Here is a 24,018-nt window from a genome sequence, read left to right as displayed (position 1 = left end):
AAAGTTGACAATGTTACTTAATTGCATGCAAACAAAATTCCATACAACATGGAATGTTTTGTTCTTCTGAGAGTAAGGTGTATTTTTCTTGGGCTCTATGCACATATCCACCAGCAGAGTACAGTGAAGTAATTTGTCATTGATATCTACGAACCAATCAGCTCACCATACCTTCTCAAGGGCAATAAACGCCGACCCTGCCAGCAATGCCACATCCCATGAATGAATTAAAAAGCTCATGCCTGGGAAATGGCTGGCGTGAAGCTCCTCGCACTTTCTCCTCCCTCTTTGCTTGAAGATACTGAGTACCTCACAGCCCAGAGCACAGCTAAGATTGGGAACTCATTTTACAAGTGATTGTGGGTGTAAACCAATATTCCGCTGTTGAAGTGAAAAATCTTTTGTGTTGCACAGTTTAGAAGTGCATTTTCCCTGCACCACAATGTGGGAAATATCATAAAAGCCAGATAGTGTTATGACAAAAAAAAATTACTAACATAGCTGTTGAATGATGAGTACATCTTTCAGCATCGACAACGTTATCAAGTCCTACATCCACTTCACAGACAAGTCATTTCCAGTCTGCTATCTTGAACATATCTGGCTACAAGTTTCTGTTAAATCTTCAAAAGTGAGTTTTTTGCAACAATGTAACATGGAAGCTTGACCACAAATGACTGAGAAAGTGAAATTAGGACTGAGCTTCTATGAGTCAATGTGTTTGCGTCCAATCATAAACTGACCACTCTGCAGTGCAAGAATACATTTGTACAAATTTCAAATGCCAACCCAAGCAGATGGAATCCTTCCAGCTGTTGGAATAGAACTGGCAGAGTTAGACTGTGAGGCACCCTCACAGGACTGATGACCCATAGTTCCTCAAATTACAGCAATTTACGCTGGCAAGGAAACTGAAGCATGGACATCAATTTGGCTTACAAGGTGTTGAAACAAGGCGCTGAAACAAGGCGCTGGGAAAATCTAGGCAAGCAGGATTTCACACGCTCCTTTCTGAGGTACATACCTGATTCACCTAAGTCCAGAGAGCATGGACCAGTTGGCAGAGTCAATTTGTATGCTGCCATAAGTACAAAATTATACAAACATACCAACTGGGGCAGACCATTCAGCTTCTCAAGCATGCTTCCACAATCTAGATCATGGCCAAGAATCTATCTCAATGCCATTTTTCCATGCTTTCCCACAAGCCTTGATGTCATTACTTTGTAGAAATCAGTCAATCTCTATCTTGAGCATGCTCATTGACTGTATATAGTTACTGCTGCAGTGAAGACAGTTTAAAATGTCCATATTTTCAGCACTAGTAATACTTGACATGACAACCCAAAAGGCCAAATTAAAAGCTATTGACAGTTTGAGGAACCTTACTGATACTTGAACTCACTAGAATTTCATACTTTTGTGAAAGCACAGAGCAGTAGGATTAAATCCTAGGAAACAATCTGGCTCCAGTAAATCATAGGTCACCCAAGTAGGTATCTCTAAACTTCTGCAGGTGTCAGGTTTAACAATTCTCTTAACCTGAGAAATATCTTATGAATTAGATGTTTCTTCCACTGCTTTCCTTTGGATAACTGACATTATTTGTTGGAAGTTAAAACAGGGAATCTTCAGGGAGAGAATGTATGACCACACAAATCACTTCCATTAATTGCAGAACCTAGGAAGGGGTTGCATAACCCTAGTCATATTGGTAATGAGCCAATATTTGAAAAGATGTGACAACCAAAATAAATTTATAAGTGGAGACCTAATTAGACTTTCTTTAAAAGGGGTAAAAATAACAAAAAATTATGGTAATACCAGTAATATATTTGGAATATGACTGTCTTATTGATTTTTTTCTCGTACTCTGAGTGCCATAAATACTATATGGTGAATCAGCCTATAAATTAGTTTCAATAAATAATTACCAAAATTCTAGTAATCAGTTAATGGAAAATAAGATTTTCTTTTACAGTTCAGGAACTCAGTATTCCACTTCTAACTATTAATTTCTAATTTAGTAATTTAGCAACTTGCTGTGAAACTAGCTGGAAATAATGTGCTGAATATATATGCTGAATGAATAAGTTGAGTGTTTAGTAATATTGTGTAAATTAGGAACAGACTCTAAACACAACATTACATAAAATTAAGCACTGTTTTTGTACTCAATACTCCAGGTTACATTTAATATTGTAGCATAATCATTAAAAAATGACGCATCCTTAACATCCAACCCCAAACTCAGCTTCGTGTATCTGAAGTAGTTCAAAAGCAGCTAACCATTGCAGGGAATGATTGAGACCACCCTGCAGTAACACAGTTTGCAGATTAGTGAGGGAAAGAATGTAAGTAAAGCATATGTATCTAACAGAAAAAAAATTGAAAAAATAGAATCTCTGGAGCTGAGTTATGACATGTTCTAATGGACATTACCATGCCTTGATGATAAGTGTTAAATGGAAGATGCAAAGACAGTGATGGGGCGCTAGTCAGCTCATCCTTCCACAGCAGCATAAATACTTGCAAGATAGTACCTATCTACGCCTTGAAAAATTCTACAATTTTCGCTTTGACTACCTTACAGAGGCAACATCATCATCGCTTTGTGACATATGTTCTGAGTTTGCCTTGCTTTACAATTGTGTCTTAACCTAACATTAGTCAGTATTAGGATTAATGTTTTTGATTCCACTTGGTGCCTCCACAAGATTCAGTCTGGAAGACATTGTGGTCCTTTACACAGTATGTGATAGCTATGACTTGCAATGCCAAAGCCAATTTTCACCCACAGCTCCTCTTCTTTTGCATTCCCAAATAAACAGAAGTAAAATTAAACATTACAGACTGATAATTCACAAGTTAAGCAAAGTATTTCAGCTTGTGTATGGAAATCTTAGAAAAAAAACTAATCAGGTTAATTGAATATTTCATTAAGAGAAAGACAGCCTTAAGAGTTATGTTCTATTTTGATTCTTTGGATGTGAAATACATTTTATTGATCCATTTCTTTAGTTTATAGATTCTTCCTGAGAGAGTTGTGTGTCACAATTCATCAATAAATACTCACTGGACAGAACAGTGGTGAGAAAAATGTAATCGGAGAAGGAAATCAGTCCGCACTCGCCCAGTGTGTAAAATATGCTGTCCTCATCAGCAAACTTCTCTCGTCCATGGGCAAGTTTCTACAAAGTAAAATAGAACAATAGTCAGAATGGTGACATGAACTGCAAAATTGTTGGGATGTCAAATACAGGCCTGGTATCAAACTGCAGGAGATGCAGAGCATAAGCAAAGGTAAGAAGAAATGGCAATTGAGTAGTTTGCAAAATTGACCATGTTTCAATATACAATAATGCACAAGCTGAGGCTGAAGGATTGGGTTGAGGGAACATACATGCAACAGCCACTCTATTTGACACACAATAAATACTGCAATGTTGAAAACAGGAAAGACTGATGCAGACAGATTCACATACCATATGCTGCAAAATATGACACCAGAGTCCAATGATCACTGCTTTGGTGACATCAGTTACCGCTGCCTATCAAAGAATCTCAACACTGATGAGGGAGGAAGAAAGGGGAAATTCCATTGTAAATTGAGAATTAAAACACTGCATTTATTGTAAAGAGAGCAGGCCATTCAACTCCTTGAGATTTTGTGCCATTCTATCAGATTATGGCTAATTCTGCATCAAAAGTCTATGTAATCACCTTTGTTAGAGATTCCTTGATATGTTCAACTAAAAAAAAATCAAATTTCAACTGATCCATCATCCAAACTAGGTAGAAAAACCTAATTTCAACTGTGCATAGGAAAAAGGTACTCTGATTTTGCTTCCAAAATGACCTGATGCTAAATTTTGAGATTATGCTTCCTCAATTGTGCCGGATCACCCCCTCGGACAAAAGTTTATAGTTCCGAAGAGCCGTCATACTGGACTTGAAACATGAACTCTGTTTGTCCCTACACAGATGCTGCCAGGCCTTCTAAGTTTCTCCAGCACTTACTTTAGAGTCACATAGTATGGAAACAGACCCTTCGGTCCAACTCATCTGCGCCACCCAGACATGCTAATCTGACCTAGTCCCAATTTGCCAGCTTTTTCTTTTAAGATTTCTATCATCCATAGTATTTTGCTTTAAACGGTTTCTTAATCTAACCTATTGAAATTATTTTAAACTTCTCAAATAAATTATCCCTTGACGTCCCAAACTCGAGGGAATACAAGCCAGGTTGATGTAGCTTGTCCCAAATCAGACGATAAAATGACCATAGGAAATAGGAATGTGAGGCATTTCTCCCTCTCTCACCTGCTCCACCATTCAATAAGGTCATCGCTGACCCACTTTCACCCACCTTCCTACATGTCCCTATAATCTTAATTCCCCTACTGATCAAGAATCTACCTCAGCTTTAAAACATACACAACTCTTCACCTATGGCTCTCTGTGGAAAGGAGTTCCAAAAACTCTCAACTCTCAGAGAAGAGGTTCCTCCTCAGCTCAGTCTCCAACTGGCCCTTTTTATTCGGAGACTCTCCCATGAGGGGAAACATCCTCTCAGTATTTACACTGTCAAGCCCCCTATGAATCTTGTATGTTTCAATGAGATGACCTCATCTTTCTAAGCTCAAGAGTAGAATCCCAAACTATTAAGTGTTTGCTCATAAGACAGTCCCTCTATACCAGGGATCATCCTAGGGAACATTTTCTGAACTGTCTCCAATGAACCAATATCTTTCCTTAAATGATGGGACCAAACCGGTTCACAGTACTTCAAATGTGTTCTCACCAGCACCTTGTACAGTTGCAGCAAGATTTCTCCACTCTTCTACTCCAAAACCCTTGAAATAAGGATCAATACTCCATTACTCTCTCTGATTATCTGCTGTTCCTATGTGTTAGCTTTCTGTGCTTCATGCACAAGTCCACCAAGTCCCTTTGCATTGCAGCTTTCTGCAATTTTTTTCAATTTAAATAATACTGATCCTTTGTCCTCCCTTCCAAAATGAACAGGTTCACATTTTCCCACAATATACTCCAGTTGCCAACTTCTTGCCCACTTACTTATCAATATCTCTCTGTAAACTGTTTGTATTTCTCTCACAACTTGCCTCATTATCTGATCCTTTTGACTGGGATATAATTCTGATGACTTTGCGCTTCACCTTCTGCAAGATAAATATATTCGTCCTGAGATTCAGTGCTCAACAATGAACGCAGTAGTCCACTGATCAAGGCTCTGTACAACTGCAGCAAAAGAGCATCTTCTTCATATTGCAACCTTCTTTAAAAACAAAACATTCCATTAGCCTTTCTGAGGATCTTTTGTGTTAAAAAGCTTGATCACAGCTTCGGTAAGTGAACTCACATTTCTTTAAACTTGCAAACCTGCATCTTTTATTTTCTGTCTTTTCAAAGATATAATTGAAGTTTACCAGATATTCTTTGAAATCAAGTGCTCAAACTTTTGTCAGAATAAAACAACAAATGCTGAACAAATACCAGATTTGTCCAAGTGTAAACCAGTGTATTCAAACTTAAACAGAACACACATTAGCAAAAAAATACTTAACTATATTACCAACTTAAAGCAATATTTCAAAATACATAGACTACAAGGTATCTATGATGACAAGTTGCTCTCAAGTCCTTTTAATAATTTCTTGACATGACTCAGTATCTTGAAACACCACCCTATTATGCAGTAAAAATTATATCCATATCAGAATCATAGAACATATGAACATAGTACAGGCCCTTAGGCCTTTGATGTTGTGCAGGCCTTTTATCTTACTCTAAGATCAGACTTACCTACATACTTTCATTGTACCATCTTCCATATGCCCATTCAAGAGTCGCTTAAATATCCCTAATGTATCTGATTCTACCACCACTGCTGGCAGTGCATTCCATGCACCCATCACTCTCTGTGTAAAGAACCTAACTCTGCCATCTCCCCTAAACCTTTCTCTAATTACCTTAAAATTATACTCACTTGTGATTGACATTCCCAGAATGGGAAAAAGTCTCTAGCTATCCACTCTATCTATGCCACTCATCATCTTGTACACCTCAATCAAGTCACTTCTCAGCCTTCTTCACTCCAATGAAGAGAGCTCTAGCCCCCTCAACCTTTCTTCATAAGACATGCACTCCAGTCCAGGCAGCATCCACTCTCCTCTACACCCTCTCTAAAGCTTCTGCATCTTTCCTATAATGAACGGAGCATAATATTCCAAGTGCAGTTTAACAAAGGCTGTATAGGGCTGAAGCACAACCTTTCAGCTCTTGAACTCAGTCGACCTGCTAATGAAAACCAAACACACCATACACCTTAACAACTCCACCAACTTAGGTGGCAACTTTGAAGGATCTATGGACAAAGACCCCAAAGTTGCCTCTGTTCCTCCACACAACTAAAGAATCTTACCTTTAATTCTGTATTCTGCATTCAAGTTCGATCTTCCAAAGTGAATCGTTCCAGGTTGAACTCCATCTGCCACTTATCAGCCCATTTCTACATCCTGTCAGTGTCCCATTGCAACCTCCAACATTATCCACAACTCTACAACTGTCGAATCATTGGCAAACTTACTAATCCACATTTCCACTTCCCCATCCACGTCATTTATAAAAATCACAAAGATCAGAGGTCCCAGAACAGATCCCTGCAGAATACCACTGGCCACTGAGCTCCAGGCCAAATGCTTTCTATCTATCACCACCGTCCGTCTATGGGTCAGCCAATTCTGTATCCAGACGGTCAGATTTCCCTGTATCCCATGCCTTCTTACTTTCTGAATGAACCTACCATGGGCAATCTTCCTAAAATCCATGTACACCACATCCATTGCTCTTCTTTCAACAATATGTTTTGTCACATCCTCAAAAGAATTCAATAAGGTTTGTGAGGCATGACCTACCCCTCACAAAGCCATGCTGACTATTTCTAATCAAACTATGATTTTCCAAGCAATCATAAATTCTGTCTTTCAGAATCCTCTCCAGTACTTTGCCTACCACTGATGCAAGACTGACTGGTCTGTAATTCCCAGGATTATTCCTATTCCCTTTCTTGAACAAGGGAATAACATTTGCCACCCTCCAATCATCTGGCACTACTCCAGTGGATAGTGAGGATGCAAAGATTGCCAAAGGTGCAGTAATCTCTTCCCTCGCTTCCTGTAGTAACCTTCTGACCTAGGGGATTTATCTATCCTTATATTTTTCAGAACTTTCAAAACATCCTCCTTTCTAGCATCAGCCTACTCTCCTGTTCCTTGGATGCTGCCTGACCTGCTGCGCTTTTCCAGCAACACATTTTCTGCTCTAGCATATCAGTCTGTTTCATGGTGTCCTCAGAAACATCAAGTTGCCTCTCAGTATGAATACTGAAGCAAAGCATTCATTAAGGACCTCCCCTACTTCCTCTGACTCCAGGCTCAAGTTCCTTCCACTATCCCTGATCAGCCCTACCCTCACTCTGGCCGTCCTCTTGCGTCCACATAGGTGTAGAACACCCTAGGGTTTGCCTTAAAGCTAAAGATTTTTCATGTCTCCTTCTAGCTCTAAGACCATCCTTCAGTTCCTTCCTGGCTAAGTTGTAATCCTCTAAAGCCATGTCCGCTCCTTGCTTCCTCAGCCTTAAGTACGCTTCCTTCTTCCTCTTGACTAGATGTTCCACATTCCTTGTCACCCAATGTTCCTTCAACCTGCCATCCCTTCCTAGCCTCAGTGGGACAAACCCATCTAGCACTATCAGCAAGTGCTTCCTAAACCACCTCCACATTTCTGTCATGCATTTCCCTGAGAGCATCTGTTCCCAATTTAGATGCCGCAGTTCCTGCCTAATAGCATTGTAATTCCCCCTCCCCCAATTAAATACTTTCCCATACCATCTGCTCCTATCCCTCTCCATGAGTATAGTAAACATTAGGAGTTGTGATCAGTCACCAAAATGTTCTCCCGCCAAGCACCAAATCCAAAATGGCCTCCTCTCTAGTTGGCCTGGATATACCTGACAAAAACTGCTCTATCCAAACTATTTGAACTAAGGAGGTTCCAATCAATATTAAGAAAGTTAAATTCACCCATGACAAGAACCCTGTTACTTCTACACCTTTCCAACATCTGCCACCCAATCTGCTCCTCTGTATCTCTGCTACTGCTGGGAGGTCTGTAGGAAACACCAAATAAAGTGACTGCTCCTTTTCTGTTTCTGACTTCCAACCGTACGGACGCTGTAGACAAACTCTCCTTGACAATCTCTCTTTCGGCAGCTGTGATATTATCCCTGATTAGCAATGCCACTTCTCGTCCTCTTTACCTCCACACCTTGCCCCACCCCCCACTCCTTTTAAAACATCTAAACCCTGTAACATTTCACAACTATTCCTGTCTCTGTGATATCCAAGTCTCTGTAATGGTTACAACATTATAGTTCCAAGTACTGATCCATGCTCCTAGTTTATCACCCTTACGCTGGACACTTCTTGCATTAAAATAGACACACTTTAACCCATCACACTGATTGCACTTTTGTCCTATCGAGTGCCTATCCCTCCTTTCAGACTCTCTGCACACTATATCTGGCTGTTCATACTCCAGGTTCCCACCCCCTGCCAATCTACTTTAAATCCTCCAGAAGAGCTCTAGCAAATTTCCTGCTCAGGATATTGGTGCCCCTCCAGTTCAGGTACAACCTGTCCTTCTTGTACAGGTCCTACCTTCCCTAGAAAGTATCCCAATGATCCACATATCTGAAGCCTTCCCTCCTACACCAGCCCTGCACCAATTGTTCATCTGCACTCTCTCTCTATTCCAAGCCTCACTAGCCCATGGCACTGGTGGCAATCCGGAGACTACTGTTTTGCCTTCTAGCTTCCAACATAACTCCCTATATTCTATTTTCAGGTCCTCCTCTCTTTCCCTACCTGTGTCATCAGTACCGATGCGTTCTCAAATAAGTAAAACACATGAAACACATAAATCAAATAAATAAAACCATCTTCGGAAATACAGTAACATGAGGAGGAAACTCCAAACTATGAACAACATTATCTACTTTCAGGTGAAATCACACTAATCCTACAGCAATAATACCCAGGAATAAAATAAACAAAGGTATTTTTCTGTGATAGTAGACTACGCTTTCATATGCAACTGCCTACCATATTAACATATAGTATGTGATATTGGATATCACATCCTCCCCTGATATCAAGCCATAAATAAACTTAATGACAAACAATAACCAGGAATCAAATTACTGCAGATGCTGACTTGAAACGCTAGCTTGCTCTCTATCTCTCTCTCCATGGATACTACCTGACACGCTGTGATCTCCAGCAATTTTCGAGTGCAAACAATAAGCAATTGATGGCTTAATGTTACAAGCAAGAGCTTCACACCTTACACTGAATCCGATCGTTGACTGGAAATAGACAACCTCATGAATCAACATTTCATTTACCATTTAACTATGCTTTAAGGGATACTCTCAAAAAACAAGCAAAGTGATACAACTCTCCTAAAAAGAAAAGTAAATCCATTCAATCTCTTCGAAGAAAACAATGCTATTCTATCCATTTCCTAAATGGATCATGTAAAATAACTCAATTCCTGAGACTAAGAAATCATTAATGGATAACTGGTGGTTCTGTTGAAAGGTTACTGATCCAAATGGTTAACTTGGTTTTTCTCTCTCCACAGATGCTTCCAGAACTGTCGACTAATTTTCTGCTTCAAATATTCACAAGTATTTTATGAACAGAGAGACTCAATATGTGTAAAGCTGTGAAAACATAATTTCTATTTTACAACAATGTACAATAAAGCTGGGTGGTTCTGTTGCACAGTGAATTGCATCCATGCCTCTGAACCAGAAAGCGCAGGTTAGAGACTTAGTCTCTAATTAAGGTGCATATTGATATTAATTTGCAAATCCTTCCAACACACACCACTTACAGGTGGTGACAGTGGTAAAGATTCCTCATCAGGTATGTGATAGAAAGAACAGACTTTACTATTACTGTCCGTAGTTCCAGACTTGAACATGCAGATGTCTATGTTGTCACAGCAACTCTGATGCTATAATCCTACCACAGTCGAGAAGACTTAGCCCAACAAAGAGAAATTTAGACTGTTAGTACTGGAACACAAGATGCTGAAACACGAAGATTGACAGGGTATGCATTCACAGTAATGAACTCTGCTCTTGGTCATGAAATTGCAAAGAAACGGCAAGCACTGAGAAAATAAATCTCAGTCACTCGGCAGGCTTCTGGAAAGAAAGTTCTTGTAGATGGATAAGGCGAAGGAAATTGAACTGAAGGAGATAAAACAGAATGGAAGGAGGAGAGGGAAAAAAAAAAAAGAGGTAAAGGAAGAAAACTGTGGTGTAGCAGAAAATGTTCCTACTCATGCAGATGGTAAAATGTTTGCAGTGTTGATAGATGGCTATCGCAGATGGATAACAGGAATCAGAAGGAATGACAGAGTTAAGTGGTACCTGTAGGTGAACCATCAAGAAACCGTTCTGACTTCATGACAAGAAATATCGCTTCAGAATCTATTGGATCTGCTGTTCATTAAAAGGCACTTTTCTCTTCGTCTATAGTTAAAAAGATTCCTTTTACTGCAAATTGCTTGGAGTACAAGCTGATAGTTACTGCCGTATCAGGGACTTAGGTGTACAATTTCTTAGTTATATAAAATGAGCTTTCTCATTAACAAACAACATCTAAAGGATTGAAAAAGAAATAGAAGACCAATGGAGAAGGAAATAGGATGAATAAGAATTAAATCAGTTAAGAAGGAAAGAGGGAAAAAATGGCACTTAAAGATACAGAATGGAAAAGCAATCTTCTGTAACGATTTATGACCTGCAGGAAAGAGCATCAATTGTCCCCTTTTGGGGCCAAAAAATTGCATCACATTTCAGGATTATAAATCTTGTCTTTAAAAAGGCTCTTGTGTTATCAATTTCAATGGTGGATATAATTGGCAAGCAATGTGCAAATGGAGAATTAATTGATTTTCACAGAATTTTCTCAAAGTTATTTTGCACAAACCAAACGCGATACCGTAGAACAAACAAAATGCTGTAAGATGATTTGGTATCTTTGTAGCAAATGATGCGAATGTTTTAGAATTCATTCATAGTATGAGAGAGTCATTAGATGGGCCAGCAGTTGTTGCCCATCCATAAACGTTCAGAGGTTAGTTCAGAGCCAACCACATAACTCCAGACCTGTGGTTGGAGCAAACTGTTGGCCGACTAGAAAGGTTGGCAGATTTCTTTTACCTTACCAGATGAGATTTTACAATAATCAGCAGTGATGACATGGTTGCCATTAAGCTAGACTTTGATTCCAGATGTTTATTTTTATTGAAATCAAATTTCAACATCTGTCATTTGGGATTAAAACCTATATCTTCAGAACAATGGGGCAGCATGGTGACTCAGTGGTTAGCACTGCCGCCTCAGCGCTAGGGACCCGAATTCAATTCCAGCCTTGGGTGACTGTCTGTGTGGAGTTTGCACATTCTCCCAGTGTCTGCTTGGGCTTCCTCCGGGTGCTCCAGTTTCCTCCCAGAGTCCAAAAATGTGCAGATCAGGTGAATTGGCCATGCTAAATTGCTCATAGTGTTAGGTGCATTAGTCAGAGGAAATGGGTGGGTTACTCTTCAGAGGGTCGGTGTGGACTTGTTGGGCCGAAGGGTCTGTTTCCACAATGTAGGAAATCTAAATCTAAATCTAAAATTGCCTGGGTCTCTGGATAGTTAGCCTAGTGACATTATCATTACAGCATCACCTCCCTCAAGAAGCACCTTTATACCACATACAGATTTATTCTGAGCTGTTAACCTATATTTTCTAATGATAATTTAACCAAGTAAATCATTAAAATGTATTTTTTTTCCTAAACTCATTATCAATGCTTTGAATGCTCTGATTTCCAAAACCACAAAAATGTCTTCCAGTTTCCTAAACAAAAGCTCAAAAATAATTGCAGCTCTCAAGCATTTTGCAAGAAAACTTAAAGTACGAGTTCGGTGAACTCCATCCTACTAAACCTACTATTCAAACCTTGAATTCATGGTAGGCATACAAAACACCAGGTCAAAAGTTAACAATTCGACATATCTTCAAAATCAACGTAACATTGAAATTCAAAGAACTGTGGATGCTGTAAATTAGAAACAAAAAGCAAAAATGCTGGAAAAGCTCAGCAGGTCTGGCAATATCTGTGAAAATAAATCACAGTGAACTTTTCGGGTCTGGTGACCCTTCCTCAGTACGGAGGAACTCTGATTTCTCTTCACAAGTGCTGCAGAGCTTTTCCAGCAACTCCTGCTTTTGTTTGTAATGTTGAAAGTGTTCACTTACAAATGCTCATAAGGGATGCAATGGAGCAATATTTTATGGTGATTAACTTTCTTGGTACTGCAGCCAAAGAAGGTGTTTGCATCACATTCGAGTTTAAAACTGGGTCATGAATTGTGGACACAATGGAATGTTACGGTTGTGGGTCTGATGGTTTGAAAGTGACAAGCAGGGGTTCGTCTCCAATGGACTGCAAGTTGAAATGGTTTTGATTCATTCAAACTGTGATATAGGTAAGTGTGCAACTTAGAGCTAACCATGGACATCTTTAATACAGATATAAACATATACATAGTTGACATTACTCAAACAGAAACTCAACAGTGCTCATTATTGTATGAAAAGGAACAAAGTGAAATTACTGCACAACTTTCCATCCTGTGCTATTAATTGTTCCCACTTGATTAAAAATATCCTGTCTTGCCACTCCTGCTGATTCCTTCAAAGAACTTTCAAATTTTAAATTGCCACCCTTGCAGTTATCCAGGGCATCTTTATTCTATTTTATGAGCTCTTATCTTTCAGAGTTTTCTATTGCTAAATTGCAGATGCCACATACATAAAAGTTTCCTTCAGTTACTAAAGATTTATTTACTGCTGGTAATTGTAACATTGCAAATAATAGAGGATCAGAACAGCTTTAATTAAATCTTGAGGTCTCCTGAAAAAGTGCTTGAGTTTTACACCTGCAGTGCATGTTTTTATAGCAACCTTTCACTGATTCAAGGGATGCTGGCAGGGAATTTATAGGTTAACCTTTATTTCAAAGACCTCACTGACATCCTTGTGCAGCTTGTCTGTTAAATCTTGGATCTGTCATAAAACATCGATTATGAGAAGGAAATAAAGACTTGGAAGAAAAGCCATTTCTGCCCCTCTGGGGCAAGATCTATTAACACAGCAGATTTGTACTACTTGAGTTTGCTCAAGCCCAGAATGCATAAACCTTTCACTGTTCATGTCCAATGTACCCTAATTTACTTCTATTAATGTATTTAAAACCAAAGGAAAATCTGTATATACTAAAATGTACATCAGGTCAATTATTTCCACAAGCAGATCTCTCCTCTTCCTCAGTTACAATTTCAAGGACACAAGAACAAGGAACAGAAGTAAGCCTTTGGTGTCCTTGAGCATGCTCCACCATTCAATAAGATAACAGCTGTTCTGTTTGTGTGGGGATTGCACAAAGCGACCCCAACCTTATCAAGATCATTAGCAATCTGAAATATTTCAATTATGTCACCTCTTGTTTTTCTAAACTCCAGTGGCAACAAGCACACCCAACCTTTCAGTGCAAGTATATCTAGGAAACATTTGGCAATCTTAATCCATGCTAACATTGTTATAAACTCTTAATCTGATTTTTTGAAGTGTTGGTTGATCTTTCTGCATAAAACATAAATCCAGAGCAACTTTCATCCTGTCTAGATCTGTTTGTGAAATTCTTCAATAAATCTAAAAGGATTGAGCAGAAGAGGTGAATGGGGACAGCTCAAAAAATTCAAAACAGACACAGCTACTCACATGAACCAATGTAGCAATAATATCTAATACTGGAAAAATGGTTTTGCCACAGTACTATTTTCTTTCACAAGAGCAACTATCGAAAAACTGATATCTTGTTTTTAGATTAGATTAGATTACTTACAGTGTGGAAACAGGTCCTTCACCCCAACAAGTCCACACCGACCTGCAACCCACCCAGACCCATTCCCCTACATTTACCCCTTCACCTAACACTACGGGCAATTCAGCATGGTCAATTTACCTAACCTGCACATTTTTGGACTGTGGGAGGAAACTGGAGCACCCGGAGGAAACCCACGCAGACACGGGGAGAATGACAGTGGAGTTTGCACAGACGCCTGAGGCGGGAATTGAACCCGGGTCTCTGGCACTGTGAGGCAGCAGTGCTAACCACTATGCCATTGTTCTCAAGATGCATTTACTGCAACTGCTTCAAATAAATTACATCCACAAAACCACTAAATCACAAGAAGTGGTTTTTGCCCTCCCTGCTTTGGCTCTACCTACATGAGACCTAAAGTAGCAGAAAGTTCACTCAGTTACCCAGTGAACAATTCTCTCTCAATCAGCCAAATAGATGAACTGATAATGCAATTTTAATTCAGTGTCTCACCCTCAATGTGTCCCCAAACTCCTCCACTATTCCAATGAGACAATCTCTTGATTGGGCCGACAGCACCACTGCAATTCTGCTGTCATTTACAGCTCCTCTGGATCCATCTTCAGTTCTGTTACTTGTCCCATTATCTTCTACTTCTGAAATGCTTCATCATCCTTTTTCGACTCAAAAAGTTACTCTATTCTTCTCTCCACAGATGCTGCCAGACCCAATGAGTTTCTCCAGCAATTTCTGTTTTTATTTCTGGTTTTTCAGGCTGTTCCTTCTTCCTTTCCTTAATTTTTTCCAATTCTTGCTGCTTCTGTAACACTTTCCAATTCTGATGAAGGTTCACAGCCCTGAAATGCAAACTCTGTTTCTATATCCACATATGCTGTCTCATTTGAGTATTTCCAGCATTTCCTGGTATATTTCTCAATGAATTACCATACTGCTGTCTGTGTAGGGCTTAGAGCATATAAATGACTGTGATTACATGCACATCAAAGGGAATGACATAAACTAAGTTACTCCTTGGGAGGTTTCCAAGCAATGTGATGAACCGCTATGTGATTTCAAGTTATTGCTCATTTTCATAACATATGCCATATGCAATATGCATTCTATCCTATCTCAAATTTTTCATTAAAAAGATTTGCCAGAGTGCAGTTAACCTTTAGAAACATCAAACTATGGTGCTGAGCACAGTGATAATTAGAATTCCCGCAATATACATTCATAATGAAAATTAGTATAAAAGTCAAATTAATTTCAATTCAAACGATCAGTCTTTCCTGGTATCTCAGGCACTTGCAACACAGCATGCTGGGATACTCCTGTCAGGGATATGGGGAAGCGGAGGTCCTGCAGAGGAGAGCATGGTAAACACTGAAGTGCATACTGAGTTATGCACATGCTCACACACCTCATACCTGCCAGAAATCCTGACGAGTGGGAGTGTGGTTCAGAATGTGGTGAGAAGGGAAGAAAATGGCGGTCTGATTACATCACAAAATACAGTATGCTACATCAAATGATTATAAGCAACACAGCAGACAGACAAGAAGAAAAAGTTAATGGCTACATCAACATTTAAAGGCAACAACAGCTTGGTTGGGATAATTAGGCTTCTGTTCTGGTAAGCTGACAATGTTAAAACTTTGGCAGACCAAACGCACAGAGACTCACAGAATGTTAAAAAAAAATCACAATAGAGTCAAAACATGTTAGTATTGGAGTGCAGACAATAGGCAAGGTGCTGTTTGGTTAAAATGCATGACCCACAACTTCTCTATCCAGAAAACATTTCAGAATTAGAATTTTACACCTGCAGAAATGACCCAAGGACATGCACAAGTGTGCTTTATTGCAGATCTATTGTTATTTTACAGTTCTCTATCAAGTGTTATACAGTCTAATAGACTGCATTACACCCATAGAAAAACAGCAACAAGACTGCAGTATACCTTTAGAGAAACAACAGCCATACGAAGACTGCAACACATCTGTAGAAGAAACAAAACAGCCATAGTGAAACTACAATACACCTGTAGGGTTAAAGTTAAACTGCAATTAAATTGCAATCCACCTGTAGGTGAAAAAAAAAGACTGCTAGATTATAGCCCAAAGAATAAGTAAAAAGGTTGAGATTGCAATACAAGTGTACTGAGAGGAAACAGTTATCAGACTATACCACAACAAAGAATGTTTGCAATACTCAAATTATAACTGCAAACATTTGCAAAATTACAGCACCCCATATTCATATTTTTTTAAACAACCCAAAGAGCTAGGGAAAATAGTAAAATGAAGATGAGATAGACCAGGAAACAGGACTGTGGGAGTGTGGCTAGGACAAGGGTGAACACATTTCTTCAGCAATGATAGCAGTATTCAAGTCTGAATTTGACTTGGGTTTTCCAGGTGATTGAACTTAAAGGAGGTAGAACAGAGAAAAATTCTGAAAGATTTGTTTGAAGTCAGACTGGATAGTGATACAAAAAGAACCTAGAGATGAACTCAAGGTGCAGACAAAACTGTTGAGAGTCACTTTTAGACCAGGGCTAGGTCGTAGTGGCAGTATATTGCTTTTCCTAAAGAACATTCCTGAATCTAATGGGCTGTTGGGGCAATCAAACATGTTTTTATGAGTTGTGTCCTTCATGAATGCAGCTAGTGAGGGCAAATCAAAATGAAAGTTATTATCTATTCATGTTTATCCTTAGTTGAAATGCTGGCTTCACAATAAAACTGGTTTCCCATTTTATACTTGCACTTTTTATCTTGTTTAACATTATTTTGTCATCATATTGTAGCTTTAATCCTTTACTATGGTGTCCTTCAATAGTTAGCTCACCAAGAAATGCAATAAGTTTTATTTCTACAAAGGTTAAAAAAAAAGCCCTGCACAATGAGAGACATTAAATTTTGCTAATTCTCCAATAGATCAATCATTCAGCATAGAACTCTTGGAGGAAATTGCAAAGTCAGCACTTATCAAAATAAATTTTGAAAACTTAGGAAGAGCATAAACGTGCTGAGTTACTGGGATTTTCCTGCACAAAGAATAAACACAGCATTATGTCAATACAGAAGTTCCTGTGACATTGTACATTGATAAGGCAAAGAACAAAAAAAGTCTTCAATGCTACGAAAAAAAAGAGCAGTCCAACTGCTTCCTAGGGAAAAAAAAATAGGCAGATAGAATACATCCATCAAGTTGTGCGATTACGACAATGCTGGGCATAACAAATACATGAAAGCACTGGTGGGGAAAATTAATTTGTGATGTACACATTAACAATATACATAGATAAAGTATTCTACCCACAGGAAAAAACCCCAAGGGGGATCTATATCTTTACTGCTGTTGTACCTGTAAAAACATCAACTTAAAACAAATGTGTTAAATATTTAAGAAAGGAATTCAGTGCCAGCATAAGCAAATAGTGCCAGTCAGAAAATAAAAATCAATTTGTCAAGTCTGCATATTGCAATGAAAGTCAACTTGTTTTTTAAAAAAAAGTGTTAATAAGGTCCGGTGGCTGCATATTACTGTTGCATAACAGAGGTGCAAATAATTATTTTAAAAATAAATTCTCCATTTTCAATTGGTTGTCACAGATTAACTATTACATGGGAAGGAAAGGTAATTCATAGGTACTTTGATGGCTCAGTATTTATAGTTGACTGTAGAGACCAGGAATGTTCTAAGTTGCATCCTCAGTCTGTTTTGAGTTGGCCGATTTCATCTGCATAGATAATTTGGATGTCAGGGCTGGACTTGGTTCACAGGGGTTACAGAATGCAAAGTTCCTGCTGCACAGTGACCTTTGGAAGTGTGAACGTTGATGTGAGGACAATGATTGTTTCTCGACTTTATTTTGCATGGTTAAACTGTTTAGCCACATGTAAAAGTTGTTGGGGGTGACATATATTTAAAAGTCAGAAACAGGGACTATTACTGTACAAGTTTCTATTCCCTAATATTGACTATTTAATGGGCACCCAGTAAACAGAAAATTCAAGTTCAGATTGAGCTCTCCAAACATCAAGAAATGAGGCAGATGTTTTCAGTGCGACTGACTGCCTGCCCCCATCAATTAGAAAAAGTTCACCGGATCAAGATTCAATCAGGTAAAAGCTGACCTGTCAGCTTCTTAGCAAATCACGGGACTCGATGTTGAAGTCCCCCTTGTCAGAAGCAGCATCTAAGACGTAGAGATCATTGTTGGAGGGGTTCCAACAGCGAGAAGGCAGGGCATTTATTCATGGAGAAGGGGTTTTAGGCAAGTGCAGAGGATGCCTTTCAGCAGTTAATTCTTTGTCTCAATCCCTGCCCCTGGCTGGCCCCAGGCTGGGTCAAATTGAGGACATCAATCCCCTCAACTTAGCAGGTGGGTCACTGTGGTTTCCCAATTGTGGAACCAGCCACTTTTCTTGCCTGCTGTGAAGTCAGGTATTTGGGCCAAAAGCAAGTTGAAACCCTTTTGTGGTAGTTAATTGACCATTTAATTAGTGGCAAGTGAAAGTGATCACCAAGGGTTTCTTCTTGCCCAGCACTTAATTTCTAAGACAGGATAGGGTTAATTTCGCTCAAGAGTCTTTCACCCAATTAATTGCTCTTCTCACCACTTTCAGGAAAGGGATAAGTGCTCTCTTACTTCCAAGAGAAAGGATGTGGAAAATTAAAAGTATTTTCTATCAACTTATCCAAATTCTAAAATTAAAATGCCTTGGAGTCAATGTTTGAGACTGAAGAAAGTCTGCAATCTCAAGGATTTCAGGTAGGTGAGGATATTTCAATAATTTGCTGACTTTGTTTCAGCATTGAAAATGGCTCCATCAATTCATCTCCTGTCCTTATCCAACTTCTGCAGTGTTTTAGTTGTTTGTTTAAAGACCTTATTGAATCTTGCATCATCAGGAAATGAAAAAAAAAGTACAATTTTTGAGAACATCTACTTGATATTTATTGGAGAAACAAAATGGTTATGTTGTAATTCAATGCAACACATTATCAATCCTAAATTTCACTTCTCAATACTCTCAGTCATGCCCTTGAATTTAACATGGTAACATAGGGTGGACAACTTGCATTCAGGTTGCTCCTAGTGTATGCTCAGATATGTTTTAGTGCATAACAGCTGAGATCATGTTTGCAAAAGAAGGGAACTTAAATTGTTACTGTGCTGCTTGACCCAGAATTTGAAAGGTGATATAGTCTGCACTAGTTGATAGGAATTTCGCCTATTGGAGAAACAATGTTAGTTATATCAAATAAAAAGGTTAGAAGCACAACTGGTTTATCCAGAAATGAATATTTAGTTGATCACTGTGAGCCTTCATTTACTATGTATTGCACAGAGATCTTGCACAAGATACTGTAAGAAAATCTCAAGATAATTCACCATCAATCATGTGCTCCTACACAAAATAAAATGCACATCAGGTCAGTGTCACGTCCTGGCTTTTCTTTAATCTAAGAAGTTAGAGTCAACCATGCGTGCAACTATATAACATTCAAGATGTGGTGCTACTAACCTTTCCATCATATCGTTTCACTATAAATTGGTCCAAACCCTGATCTGAATTAAAAAAAAGAAACAGAAACATTGGGTTATGATTGAACATCACTGCACAATTCTCAAACAGCTTGGTGTTGATTTATTAATTCAGATGCTTAGTTAATCAGTGTCATGGAGACATAATTCAGATTTAAAACTCATTTCAAAACATTTAATTTTCCAACGAATAATTTTGAAAAGTACAAATGCAACTGTAGGTCTAACTTGACACACTATAATACTTTGATCTAGTAACATGTGTTACTAGAAGATCTCACGAGAAGCGTTGCTTAGAGTATATTAAATGATGCACTGTTTTGAAGATAGCAAGGTGATGTCATGCAATGCACAATGCTTTCTGGCAATGAAGTGGGTCTGTGTCTTAAAATTACAATGCCTAAATGTTGTTAAGCAAATAAAGGCTGAGTTTCAGCTTTCAGCAATGACGAACAACGACCCAGAATACTAAGAGGGCATGTGTAAAGTGAGAGACAAGGTTGCAATTGCCTGCAGATATAAAGTGAAGCAAACTTTCAATAAGACTGCCAAGCGCAGTAATGTCAGTGGGGTCAGAAACCAGGTACGGGACAGGATGTGCGCAGTTAAGTCCTGAATGAGTTGCAGAAAAAAAACCCAACCACAAAAACGACTGGTGTAAACAAAGCTCCACCTTAGCACAATCAAAATGGTGTTCCAGGCCCTGAGCAAGCCATTGACAATACAGTAGGACATTTAGTGAATTAACTACAACTGCTTACCTGATATCTAACAATGACAGCAAGCCAAATTTACACGAAAAGATGGCAATAAGCCAGGATTTCTCAACATTCCTCAGTAAATAACGGAAAAGCTGGCAAAGTTCCAAGATTTGTTGATGAACAGAACCCTTCTGATTATTACTCTTACAAATAAAATTTATTTCACCTCAATATTCATTAGTCTGAAGGCATATGAATTTATTTGAATATTTTGTATTCTTCTGCCAGAATAAAAAGCAGTTCTGCAGAAAGTATAAAATAACATTTACCTGCTACTAACTCCCTAGGCTATAGCAGGAGAGTAACTGAGCACATCTCCATACTAAATTGGATTTTGATTGCTAGGCAAAAGTATTAAGATGCAATTTTCCATTTCAGTATACTTGACTGAAGAATTTGAATCTTATTCTCTCGTGACCAAAGACAGAGGTTTAAAGGCATTTACTTGTTGTTGCAAAGATAGGACGTTGTTGCAATTTAAAGCAACTCATTACTCTGTAGATGGGAGGTACCTATATGCCACTTGCACAGTCTTTGATGTCCAAGAGTATAGAGATCACGCAGCCTAACTTGCTATATGATAACTGAATGACAGACGAAGACTTATGTTTAAATGGCGAGTAAGAATAAATGGATTATTTCAGATCGGCGAGATGTAACTAGTGGGAATGCTAGAGGGATCACTGCTAGGGGCTCAATGAGATGGCAGCAAAATGGGATGCTTCTGTCAGAGCTCGTCTGCTCCATCTGTTCGTATTTTTTTTCTTTTTTTAATCCTTTTGTCCTTTTCCTCCTCCCCTTGCCCTCGGAACACCCAGCCTCTGACCTTGTGACCTCAGAACTCTCAGCCTTGGAATTCCTTGCTTCAGGACAAATACGATGAGTGGCATCCTCTCAGCACAGCGTGGCAATCACCCTGTGGCCAAGTATGGTGTTCTTCAGGCAGTACATGGAGGTCTCTCAGCCTCACATGGTCTTGGTGTGGATTTCCTGACTTGAGAGGCTGGATGTCAACATGGGCTGAGTCGGAAGACTACTTCTCTGCACTTTTCTCTTCATTGTATAATTTATTCCTAAATCTGCAATGTGGACATTTCTTGTACTTCTCTAATTTTTCATGAACTGTAACTGAAAAAGCTGCACCGAGGGACTTTTGTACCAAAGATGGCACCATAAACAGTGACTTGCACACTTGTCACTGTATTCATTTGAATATAGAGTCATAGAGATTTACAGCATGGAAACAGACCCTTCAGTTCAACTCGTCCATGCCAACCATATATCCCAACCCAATCTAGTCCCACCTGCCAGCACCCAACCCATATCCCTCCAAACCCTTCCTATTCATATACACATCCAGATGCCTTTTAAATGTAATTGTACCAGCCTCCACCACTTCCTCTGGTAGTTCATTCCATACACGCACCACTGCATGAAAAAGTTGCCCCATAGGTCTCTTTTATATCTTTCCCCTCTCACCCTAAACCTATGCCCTCTAGTTCTGGACTCCCCCACCCCAGGGAAAAGACTTTGTCTATTTATCCTATCCATGCCCCTCGTGATTTTATAAACCTCTATAAGGTCACCCCTGAGCCTCCAATGCTCCAAGGAAAACAGTCCTAGCCTATTTAACCTCTCCCTACAGCTCAAGTTTATAATCCTGGCAACATCCTTGTAAATCTTTTCTAAACCTTTCAAGCTTCACAACATTTTTCCAATAGGAAGGAGACCAGAATTGTACGCAATAGTCCAACAGTGGCCTAACCAATGCCCTGTACACTTGCAACATGACCTCCCAACTCCGATACTCAATACTCTGACCAATAAAGGAAAGCACACCAAATGCCGTCTTCACTATCCTATCTACCTGCAACTCCACTTATCAAGGAGCTACAAACCTGCACTCCAAGGTCTCTTTGCTCAGCAACACTCCCTAGGACCTTACCATTAAGTCCTGCTAAGATTTGCTTTCCCAAAATACAGCACCTCACATTTATCTAAATTAAACTCCATCTGCCACTTCTCAGCCCATTGGCCCATTTGATCAAGATCCCGTTCATGGCTCCTTGAAAGTGGAGTCGCAGGTAGAAAGTGGTATGCTTTCTTTTATTGGTCAGAGTATTGAGTACAGGAGTTGGGAGGTCATGTTGCGGCTGTAGAGGACATTGGTTAGGCCACTGTTGGAATATTGCATGCAATTCTGGTCTCCTTCCTCTCGGAAAGATATTGTGAAACTTGAAAGGGTTCAGAAAAGGTTTACAAGGATGTTGCCAGGGTTGGAGGATTTGAGCTATGGGGGAGCCCTGGAGTGTCGGAGGCTGAGGGGTGACTTTATAGAGGTTTACAAAATTATGAGGGGCATGGATAGGGTAAATAGTCAAAGTCTTTTCCCTGGGGTCAGGGAGTCCAGAACTAGAGGGCATAGGTTTAGGGTGAGAGGGGGAAGATATAAAAGAGATCTACAGGGCAATGTTTTCACACAGAGGGTGGTACGTATTGAATGAGCTGCCAGAGGAAGTGGTGGAGGCTGGTGCACTTGCAACATTTAAAAGGTATTTGGATGGGTATATGAATAGGAAGGGTTTGGAGGGATATGGGCTGGGTGCTGGCAGGTGGGACTAGATTGGGTTGGGATATCTGGTCAGCATGGACAGGTTGGACCAAAGGGTCTGTTTCCATGCTGTACATCTCTAGGACTCTATGACCTCCAATTTTGGTATCATCAGCAAACTTAATAACTATAGCTCTTATGCTCACATCCAAGTCATTTATATAAAATGATGAAAAGTAGTGGACCCAGCACCGATCCTTACGGCACTCCACTGGTCACAGGCCTCCAGTCTGAAATACAACCCTCCACCAGAATCTCAACCTTTTCCCTTGCTAGGTCGTTGGTTCCAATGTGTACAATAACCTCCTGCTGGTCCCTCTCCCCCTTGAGAACATTCTGCTCCCTCTCTGAGAAATTCTTGATCCTGGCACCAGGGAAGCAACAAACCATTGTAATTTTTTGCTGCTGGCCACAGAAACATCTGTCTTACCTCAGACTAGAGAGAGTTCCCTAACACAATCGATCGCTTGGAACCCGACATACCACTCATTATATTAGAGCGAGTCCCAATATCAGAAACTTGGCTATTCGTGCTACGTATCCTTGAGTGTCCATCACCCCTACATTTCCCAAAACAGCATACTTGTTTGAAATGGGGATAGCCACAGAAGATTCCTGCACTACCTGCCTACGTCTCTTACCTTTCCTGGAGTTAACCCATCTATGTGACTGTATCTGAGACTTTCCCCCTTCCTATAACTGCCATCCATCACATCCCCTTGCTCTTGTAAATTCCTTATTGCCTCTAACTGGCTCGCCACATGTGACAATAATGCTAATTCTAATTCACCAGCTCTATCAATGACTTAGATGGAAGCACCAAATGTATGATTGCTAAATTTGCTGATGAGACAAAGATAGGTAGGAGAGAAAGTTGTAAAGAGAAAATAAGGAGTCTGTGAAGGGGTATAAATAATTTTTGCCCGCAGGCTTAACCTAACAGATAAAGATGGAGAAATGTAAACTTGTTCAATTTGGCAAAAAAAACCATATGATTTATTTGGACACAAACTGCAGAACTCCATGCTACTGAGGGATCTGGGTGTCCTTGT

At 39.5% G+C, this 24,018-nt stretch overlaps 1 protein-coding gene across 3 annotated transcripts in view; it reads right to left on the bottom strand.

The window, feature by feature from the left end:
• The window catches only part of micu1 (mitochondrial calcium uptake 1), a 105,528-nt gene that overhangs the window by 28,201 nt on the left and 53,309 nt on the right, over positions 1 to 24,018 (bottom strand). For 2 of the 3 annotated variants that reach the window (XM_072583518.1, XM_072583519.1), the window contains 3 exons: positions 19,575 to 19,618; positions 15,998 to 16,036; positions 3,077 to 3,191 (listed from right to left, as the gene is read on the bottom strand). In XM_072583518.1, coding sequence (XP_072439619.1) covers positions 3,077 to 3,191; positions 15,998 to 16,036; positions 19,575 to 19,618 — 198 coding nt within the window. The remainder of the gene's footprint in view (positions 1 to 3,076; positions 3,192 to 15,997; positions 16,037 to 19,574; positions 19,619 to 24,018) is intronic. The other variant, XM_072583520.1, reaches the window with a different exon arrangement.

This window comes from Chiloscyllium punctatum, chromosome 13, assembly GCF_047496795.1.
Source record: "Chiloscyllium punctatum isolate Juve2018m chromosome 13, sChiPun1.3, whole genome shotgun sequence".
In the NCBI taxonomy this organism is placed as follows: domain Eukaryota; kingdom Metazoa; phylum Chordata; class Chondrichthyes; order Orectolobiformes; family Hemiscylliidae; genus Chiloscyllium; species Chiloscyllium punctatum.
Note: the sequence above shows the minus strand (reverse complement) of the source record. Positions and strands in the feature narration are given on the sequence as shown.